A 10,000-nucleotide genomic window follows, 5' to 3' on the forward strand; every position below is an offset into this window, starting at 1 on the left:
CTCCTGGATGGTCAGAGAGGGAATTCCGAGATTCCGGTTTCCAGCTCCGTGAACTCACCTCTTCTTCTGATGACAGCTGTTCTGCTTCTGGAGCAAAACCCTCTTCCCTTTAATCTCCCCTCTGTCCAAAAGATCTACAGATATAGTATAATTAAAAAAAAACAACTTGTGACTTTAGACAGATCTGTTAATCAGATCCCCTTTTGATCCCAAACTTTGGCTAAAACCCGTTGGTCAGACAGAGCTCTTTTTGCTGATGGATGAGGCACACCACTAACATACTCCTAACACACTGCTAACACACTGCTAACACACAGGCATGACATAGCCATGTCCCTTCTGTATTTATATCACTGCAGAGGATTCCCTCTGAACAAGGTTTACATAATCAGAGATAACTGTCAAGGGTGGGGACTGTGTGTGTGTGTGTGTGTGTGTGTGTGTGTGTGTGTGTGTGTGTGAGGGTTTGTGTATATGTGTGGGTGTGTGTGTGCGCATTCACAGTCTGCACACGGTTGACCGGGCCTATTAGCAGAATCGATCGTGTCCTGTGTAGATTGGTCTTTGACACTTCCCTTCAGTGTGTGTGTGTGTGTGTGTCTGTGTGTGCGTGTGTGTGTGTGTGTGTGTGAGAGAGAGAGAGAGTGTGTGTGTGTGTGTGTGTGTGAGAGTGTGTGTGTGTGTATATGTGTGTGTGTGTGTGTGTGTGTACGTGTGTGAGAGAGTGTGTTTGTCTGCATGTGTGTGTGTGTGTGTGTGTGTGTGTGTGTGTGTGTGTGTGTATGTGTGTGTGTATGTGTGTGTGTGTGTATGTGTGTGTGTATGTGTGTGTGTGTATGTGTGTGTGTATGTGTGTGTGTGTGTGTGTGTGTGTGTATGTGTGTGTGTGTGTATGTGTGTGTGAGAGAGTGTGTGTGTGTGTGTGTGTGTGTGTGTGTGAGAAAGAGAAAGGGAGAACTGTATGTCCGGTATCTAGTGCAGGTCGTCTCCTGTCACATGGTCAGAGTTTCCCGCAGCGCTGTACTTTAGCATTTAGGAACATTTACATGTGTTTATTAGGACATATTAATGTGACTGGGCTGTGATTCTTTCCTAATAAATGATTCAGTCACAGTGCACAGGGCAGGCTCCGGTCCAGGTCGTCACAGAGAAACAGACAGCTGTCACAGAAGACAAGGCTTAGTGCCCAGTCCTAATAACTCAAAAGAGATGTATCTGTTGAACATGCAACAATCTCACCGATTTGTGACAGTTTCTTCGGACGCTGCAGTTCTCACTGGACTTTGGAGTTGCGGGCAGACGGACAGGCGATAGCAGTCATATCGCCCTGTTCTGCTGTGGAGGACTCGACTGGACTCTACTGCCATCGGTCAGCCCAGGACCAGTGCACTGAGCACAGATACCATTCAGATATATTTTAGATTCACGCCAGGGCGGTAATTCAGAATTCAGCCACACTTACATAGTAGAGTGTTTACAGAAGATGTACATTATAGTTTTAGTGCTGTGGTATAAAAAAAAAAAAAAAAACACAACTATATTCACCCAAACACAATTACATATAGACAGTCAGTGGCCAGAAATGGAAAAAATGGAGACAGATCAATAACTATTGACATATGAACATTGGTAGATTTCCTGACAAAGATACAGTGGAACCACTGTATCTGGTTGCCAGTTCATAGGTCCAGTTACTGGAACAGAGTTTAGACTGCCCTAAAAACAGAATATCAGTGACCAGCTCACTCACACACAGAGCAGTGTGTCACAGTGAGAAACCTTAGGGAGGCACCGGTATTTGGGATCAACTCGATTACATGTAGTTCAGTTTGTAATTTAGTAACGTGTTGCTAATTTTGTGTTTACTGTTACTTTAAATTCAAACCTATAAAGTCCTCTCAGGGGTTCATTACTTTTTTGTCATATCGTGATATAATTATTTATGAAAACTCAAAGAAGGAAATTCGTTTTTTCGGACTGTCCTATCTTTGCTATTCTTTACTTTCTTTCTGATTTATTTTTGGCTGTTTGTGTGTCCCTTTTGGTTCATCGTCATGGTGATTTGTTGTATTTTGAGTTTATGTCCCATTACCTTAGCTCAGACTGGATTGATCTCTTCTGTCCCCAGCTGACATCAACAGCTGGACATTAAAGGGACATGAGCTCTGTTTATTCTCACACTGATCTTTGCTTTGTACTCTGCTTCACATATCCTTTTCTACGAAACGTCTGTTACATGTTATACTGTTCATATGATTATTAGTTTAGTACACTTCAGTTGGGTAATAAATCATATATGATCTTCTCACTCCAAGTGATTTGTTCCTGATATGATCATTTCTCACACAGCAGTTTTAATACTGCACATTCTGTTTCAAAAACTACACCTCTCTCAAGTCAGATTCACTGTCAGCTCAGTGTGACACACTTGGCAGCTTTAGTAATCATTCTGGTAGAAACTGCTTTCAGAGCACTGCTAAAGACATGTCATGCATTTTTGATCAAAACAAAATCCAAGACCGAGTTGTTCAGAAGTAATCTAATCGGATTTTGTTCTAAATAAAAAAAAAGGATTCTGAAATCGGACTACATCACGTAATCCAGTCTTGGTTTTGATCTGGATCAAACCTTCAGTATGGGCTGTTCAAAACTTTTTAGATAAGTGGAATACCTTTGATCCAAAAATCAGGATTATCCTGATCCCAGCAGAAGGGTGGAGTTCAGGAACAAAATGTAATAAAACTTTAACACTGGTCAAATAATACAACATTTGTATCATGTAGTATATATACATTCATTTATATTTTGCAACTGATTTGTTTAACCGTTACAGTGATAAAGTAGATAAAGTATACATTAGTCTGTCTATTAAGCCTTTCAGTACAGTAAAGTAAAAAAGGAAAAAAAAAAGGATTCGTCAATACAGAAATAATATATTTAATTTTTCGGACACTATCAAGTTAATGAAGAACTCTGAACGTTGTTTATTTTGTTAACGATTGGACATTTAGCCTTTTTATGATTTAAAACAGATGTTCAAAATATCCACAATGTATCTGTGAGTAATGTATATTGGTTTGTTTTTATTTATCTGGTCTTGGTCAGATGATAGGTCTGACTGTTTAAAAGACATTGAAAATGGAAGGGGATGTTTGTTATTGTTTTATTGTGCTGTTTTCTGTCGCTTCAAATAAAACCACATAAAGTGACCCCACACAAGCTATTCCAGCTGTTGTTCCTTACATAGCCTGCATTGTCATATGTAGTCCCATTTAGAGCACTGGGAATCCGGATCTTGAAAAGTTTGTATCTGGATCAGGGTGATCCAATCCAATGTTGCTTTGAAAAATCGGCAAAAAAGTAAGATGGATTACCTGATCATGGATAGCGAACATGGGATTTCTAAATCTGGATCATTCCGATCCAGATTAAACCTTTTGAACAACTGGGCCCAAGAGATCGCGACTAAAATGAAAAAGAACATTGAGAAAGGACAAGTAGTGGCCTCTAGTGGACAGAGTAAGCAATAGCAATCACATGAAATGTTGATACATTTCCCAATGAAAGGCTGTTGTTACTGACATTGGAACGTATGTGTCAATATTATACACTGACTTTATGAGACTAAGTAGAAATTTCTATAATATACTCTCAAAACTATCAAAAACTATGACAAAAACTATTATGCTATCAAAATCTTATTTATGTTCCATTATCACTTCATCCTAAAAGAAAGTTAACAAGAAGATAACAACCAATGAGATTAAGACTAACAAAAAAGATGAGAGATCATGGTAGAAAATGGCTGAGCGAACTAGCCCGTGTTAATACGTCTACAGATGGTTACAGCAGGACCTGTGCAAACAGCTGAAGGCTTCACGTGTGTCACTGGCATCGCGGCGCAAGAAGATGTAGAGCAAAGGGTCTACCAGGGGGCTAATGTACAGTAGGCACAGTGCACAGGCATCCAGAAAGACAGAGAGTGTCTGGTCATTCCTCTGGCTGATGTCCACCACGTCGCTCTTGGGATCGCTATTGAGCAGGAGTAGACTGACCACGCTGGGCAGGAACAGAAATGTGTAGCTGGCCACCACCAGCAGCAGCGTTCCCAGGATCTTGCTCCGCTCTGACTGCGTCACTGACAGAGAGCCTGACAGGGCCCTCCACGTGCCCAGGAGGAAGAAGGTCAGGACAGGCACGGGCAGCAGGAGCAGGACACACTGGAAGACACAGAAGGAGCCACATGGTGTAAACTCTATGGTCAGCAGAGGCTCTGAGGGTAAGTTGGATGAGTAAAAGACAATCTGGTCCCGGGCAAGGAAGGACTGCAGTCCCACAAAGGCTGCTACACTCAGCCACACAGCGGCGGACGCCAGGAGGGAGTGGCACAGCGTGCGACGGCAGCGGTACCACAGCGGGTGGACCACCAGCAGGTAGCGTTCCAAAGCAATACACATCATAAAACCCACGCTAGCCATCAGACCAAAGTAACAGATTACAGGTGAAATAGCTGATCTCTCATCTGTGATGAAGGGTTTGTCGTTTAAGGTGAAGGCAGAACGCAGAGAGAGATAGATGGAAGAGGCCTGATAGTATGACTCCATGAGGGCTGGCCGGACGCCCAGCTGGATCAGATCAGTCACCAGCAGGTTGATGACATACACTGGAGCCACATGATCAGCCTTTACCAATCGGTAGAGAGCGTATGAGGCCAGGAGGACCAATGGTAGCTGAGCGCCGAGGGTGACCCAGCCCACCGCCTTGGTGAGTGTCTGAGCAGTGAGAACAGGGTTGTACGGGACCACGGTTGGTCTGCTCTTAAATCTGCACCTGACGATCTGTGACAAGACATCGCTAACTGCTTCAGCACTGTCCACTACTGTTCCATTTAAAGCAGAGCATGGATCTTGGCTCACCGACTCCTCAGTGCTCAACAGACTTGAGAAAAGGAAATCCATTTTGTTGACTTGCTGCATCAATTTGATGTATGTATGAGATATGGAGAGTGATGGATTTTAACTGAACCAGTTCCTTCAGAGGTGACGGATTGTCCCTGAGGAAACACAGATTGAAAGTGAATAAATACATTAATTAAGATCCTTGAGGATAAACAGAGAAACAAAACTATTCATTGCCAATAATGAGAATGAAACCAAGTTAGTTAGCTAACTCCTTCACTGTACCAGTCCAGCTAACTCAACAATGCAAAATCAAAAATAAAATCAACTCTCCAAACACTCAACCCGATCATACAACTCTCCAAACACACACCCTGATTATACAGCTCTTCAGACACACACTGTGACTGTACAGCTTGTTAAGTTTAGGGATAATGTAGGTACTAGTGATGTGTCATTCATGAAGGATTCATTCATTTTGAACGAATCTTTCATATGACTCGGGGGGTAACAAGTCGTCTAAGTGAGTGATTCATGTTTCCCTGGACTGCGCGTGCACGTCACTCAGGCTCAGCTTCGTTCACGAACGGGTCTTTCGGGTCTGTGTCTTCAGTTCACTTGTCACACACCCGCTATGCAGACTCAATATAGGAATGAGTGATTCGTTCATGACTCATAACTGTGGGTCTTCAGGTCCTGAGTCTCTTGTTCACTTGTCACATGGCTTCTGCGCAGTGTAGGAACGATTGCGGTCTTTCGTTCATTATTCAGGTGGTTACAGCAGTAACATGACCAATGCTATGATTACTGGTGAGCAGAGCCGTCTAACGTTAGCTGGATAGCTAATGTTAGCTATGTAGCTATTGAATGGATGTTTAATTTGCCTTTCCGTTGGAACAAGTTCATACAAGTTCATACACTACAGGTCTTCTATGACCAGGTAGGCCAAAGTGAATAGCTATCATAGAATGATAATTTTTTTATTGATAGGTGCAGCGCTCTCGTGTAGGCAAATTAAGAAATTATTCATTTCAACTGAATAAATAAGTAGGCTAATGTTCCAAAAGGTTGTTTAAGAGTTTAATAAAAGTGAACTTGTGTATTATACTCTACCAAGTGAGGCAAACCCGTCTTTCTGTAATCACGCAGATGACAGTTACAGTGCCACACTAGTTCCAATGAACTAAATGAACGAATGACTTGAAAAAAAGATTAGTTCATTTTACTGAACGAGATCCGAAAATCCGAGTCAGTAAAAAGATCCGAACTTCCCATTACTAGTAGGTAGCCCGTCGGTCATTATCGAAAAAAAAAATCCCAACAGGACGAAGAGGACCCCGACGCGTAGGCTACGCGCATTCTGTTTATTGGTGTTAAATTGAATGTTTCCACTGGTGGTACAGTTTGAGAAAATCAATGGCACATCTCAGGAGAAGTTTAAGATGGTGTCCCCAATTCTTGTCGTCCATTGTCCGCAGAACCATTTCATTACCATGAATTTCCGTTACGATAAGTAAACTTGCGGAATGATATGAAAGATGTGAATCCGAAGCACAAAACCCGTTGCCCGTCATTTTGATCATTTTTTCGGCGGTTATTATCAAGAAATATCGGACCTTCGAACGTTGGGATGGCCTATCCAGAGGAACTTTCTGCATCATTCTGAGGAACCGTATGATAATATGCACTAATGCCATAAGCGTATCAGCATTATTTCTTTTATTATGCACTAATGCCATAAGCGTATCAACATTATTTCTTTTATTATGCACTAATGTCACGTATCAACATCACTTCTTTTTATGATACAGTTCCTCAGAATGCTGAAGAAAGTTCCACTGAACTGAACGGGCCATACCAACGTTTTGAGGTTCCATAGTTCTTGATATTGACCGCTGAAAAAAAAATCAATGATCGCTGCCTTTGGCAACGGGTTTTGTGCTTCTGATTCACATCTTTCATATCATTCCGCGACTAGTCGCTTCACTTACAGTGTCAAACTAGCGCCTATAACATGCACTGTGAAACTGGCGCCAGTAACATGGAAAACCGGAAATTAGCATTTTCGGCTAAGTTTAGCATCAATTTCAAAATAAAAGCCATTTCAAAGTAGGCCTAATGTTGATACGCTCATGACATCAGTCCGTAATAAAAGTCAAATTTAGATCTGAAACTGTAACTCATTTTAATTATTCACATAAAAGCAGTTAGACAGAGATAGATAGATAGATAGATAGATAGATAGATAGATAGATAGATAGATAGATAGATAGATAGATAGTTAGATAGATAGATAGATGACTTACTCACAACAACAGCTGTTACCCTACAGTGTAGTTTCCGAACTGAAATTTTCTAGACTCTTTTCCACCAAGTCAAAATCCGTCATGTAAATGCAGCAGGTGAAAGTATGGTGTGATTGTGTTAGCCCCACCCATGCAAAAGAACTGTGCTTCTTACACCATATATTTCTTATGAACCACAATGCGAAGATTAGCCATTATGTACTTACACTGTAGTCAAATGGAACTCATTTCCCCATGAAACGACAGTTAGCGTCTCAGTGGGTGACTAGTCTCTCTGCCTGATCTCGGCTTTAGCATATGGAAATAAGGCAAGTGAAAAGTATGAACAAAATCATGCAGTGTAATCATTTTACTTCTGTTTGTAAATGTCCTTCCAATATCTTACACTGCAGAGTGATCTGTGGTTTATAGTTGGTTGGTGTGAGAAAAATCTTGTTCCTGTCTTACAAAGGGCATCCACGGGAGATAACCTACAGGTGACTGTAAGCCCTGAGTGCAGGATGTTTCCACTAATCTGACTCTGGAGCAGTCAACCCTGCTCTGGGTATTACAATTTGAGTTTGCTTGTTTGTTTGTTTTTGTTTTGTTTTGTTTTTAATTGTCCCCTCGTTTTACTTCAGTTACTCAAAAGACTACAAATCTTTTTCTTAAGGAATTATTTTTCCCATCAACACTTTCTCCAGACTTGAAAGAGAAATGCACAGGTTCTTTATCATTAGGGACATCGTTAGATCCTCAGATGGGTTATTAGTCAATAATTTTGGTGTCTGAATTAATAAAAAAAAGTTCTCTTATTCCATGATAACCTAAAATGCATTCAGAACCACAAATAACTTCCAAAATAAACACCAACATAAGCTGTTTCAATAAGACCCTCAAAAGCTGCCACAGGATCCTCAGTGTGTGCACGTCCAATAGGTGCCCTCTAGTGGTAGAAAAAGCTGCTACAGCCTACACAGCTGGATGTTGTTGTTCTGAACTGTGGAACACTGAATTACTCAAAGATACATAACCTGAAAACTATGGACCAGGCACAATTTGACAGTCACTAACCAGGTGGGTTATACAAGGATTACCTGGTCTGTCTGCACTCGCATGAGATAAACGTACAAATCAAACAAATAAAAACAGTCTATACAACTAAATAAAAACAAAAAACAATATTAGATATTATAGCTAAAAATCGATCGTCACAGCCATCTCGGTCTCTTTTACTGAGGTCATGTTATTTAATTGTTCTGAATTCAGAAGCGTTTGTGTTCGCGACTGTGTGGTACTTAAATTCTGCAGAAAGCGGGTTTAGTGAAAACTCAGAGCTAGTTAACTCAGAGTAAGTAGTAAACCTCCTAATAAAGTTTCATTTACCCAGGAAAACAAAGCCATAGGGCTCTTCTTTTAGGGGGTTTGCTACTTGCTCTGAGCTAACTGACTCTCAAATTTTCATTAATCCGATTTCTGGAATGCCCCCCTGATCACAGGATTTCTCAGCAAATCTCATTTTCCGTTTTACCATAGGGTGGCGGCAGAGTGAGTCTTTTGTACTGCGCATAATTTGAAACACCACCGACAAAGCACGCTGCATATTTGACACCCGCAGTCGCCACGGACAGAAGCTTCCAGATGGACGCGCAGTCCCCTACTTGAGAAAGACATTATTTCAGTATGTCTCAGGCCTCTTCTGACTATACGGACCGCGGAGGTCAAAGGGAATCCAGCCTGGTAAGTTCTGTCACAATGTAGTATCTGCAATTAGTTAGCGTGTTTGTAGCTAGTTTGAGGCGATATACACACACCGGTGTTGGTACAGGAATAGATGAAAGTAAAACAGCTGGTCTAGGTGTACGTTAGATAAGCCAAAACTGTTATATCTCTTCGGTCACGCAGTTGCATGCTATTTCTTGTAGCTACACCGAGACAACAGATAAACCTTCATGCCTTGACTTGAACACAGAAGTAGTGGGTAGTCAGAGCTGTCAGCTGACAGTTTGGCTAACTCGTGTGGAGGGCTTTTAATAGAGGTGCACGAATGTCTCCGCTATGAAGAGACGATTGACAAGACATATATGTTCGATTGCTTGGTTCTTTTGTGTACACACAAACACACGCCTAGGGCCCTTTGAGTTTGGACTATATTCCCACTGAAGAAGAGCGGCGAGTCTTCAGAGAATGCGGCCAGGAGAGCTTCTGGTATAGATGTGAGTAGATCTTCAAGCTCACCCGGTCTGCCTCCGTAATACGCCATACAGAAGCCCGAACACAATGCAAACAACACACTCTCTATTTCTCTCCGTCTTATTTTCCCTTCTTTGACAGCTGTCCCTGTCTCTGTAATTAGCATGGCACTCACTCAGTTTCTCATCTCAAGAGGTACCATGTTCTGTATTTTACATGCAGAGATTCACACAATACATAAACAATCTTAAGTATGATAATTAGTTTATTGTATTTTATTATTTTCTTTTAACCTTCCTGGCTATTAGGAGCACTGACGTCATCAACCAGGCTTGGATCGCTGCCAAAAGTTGCATGTGAGTAAAAATATGCAACTGCTATGGCAGTGTAGTACATTTTGTGTGTGTGTGTGTGTGTAAGTTTCAAGTCTTAACTTTACTTGGAGCCCAATATCACTGTTTTTCTCAAATGGCTTTACATGCCCACAACAAGCAAAATACACTGAAGGTGTATGTGTTTCTGTGTGTGTAGTCGCTTGTGTATGAGGCTACCTTTGTGTGTGTGTGTGTATGTGTTTATACTGATAGCGTGTGTGTATGTTGATGTGTATAGTCGCAGGTGTGT

At 41.4% G+C, this 10,000-nt stretch overlaps 2 protein-coding genes across 2 annotated transcripts in view; one reads left to right on the top strand and one right to left on the bottom strand.

The window, feature by feature from the left end:
- Positions 1 to 3,833: 3,833 nt before the first annotated feature.
- LOC115823864 (ovarian cancer G-protein coupled receptor 1) lies at positions 3,834 to 4,958 on the bottom strand. Its single transcript, XM_030787886.1, has 3 exons — positions 4,600 to 4,958; positions 4,350 to 4,515; positions 3,834 to 4,271 (listed from the first exon to the last, which is right to left on the bottom strand). Exons 1-3 carry the CDS (start codon positions 4,956 to 4,958, stop codon positions 3,834 to 3,836), a joined length of 963 nt encoding a protein of 320 aa, XP_030643746.1.
- Positions 4,959 to 8,798: 3,840 nt separating this feature from the next.
- Positions 8,799 to 10,000, top strand: part of LOC115823930 (OCIA domain-containing protein 1) — a 5,276-nt gene continuing 4,074 nt past the window's right edge. The window contains exons 1-4 of the mRNA XM_030787975.1: positions 8,799 to 8,923; positions 9,315 to 9,399; positions 9,518 to 9,571; positions 9,685 to 9,732. Coding sequence (XP_030643835.1) covers positions 8,867 to 8,923; positions 9,315 to 9,399; positions 9,518 to 9,571; positions 9,685 to 9,732 — 244 coding nt within the window. The 5' untranslated portion in view covers positions 8,799 to 8,866. The remainder of the gene's footprint in view (positions 8,924 to 9,314; positions 9,400 to 9,517; positions 9,572 to 9,684; positions 9,733 to 10,000) is intronic.

This window comes from Chanos chanos, chromosome 11 (assembly GCF_902362185.1).
Source record: "Chanos chanos chromosome 11, fChaCha1.1, whole genome shotgun sequence".
NCBI lineage: Eukaryota > Metazoa > Chordata > Actinopteri > Gonorynchiformes > Chanidae > Chanos > Chanos chanos.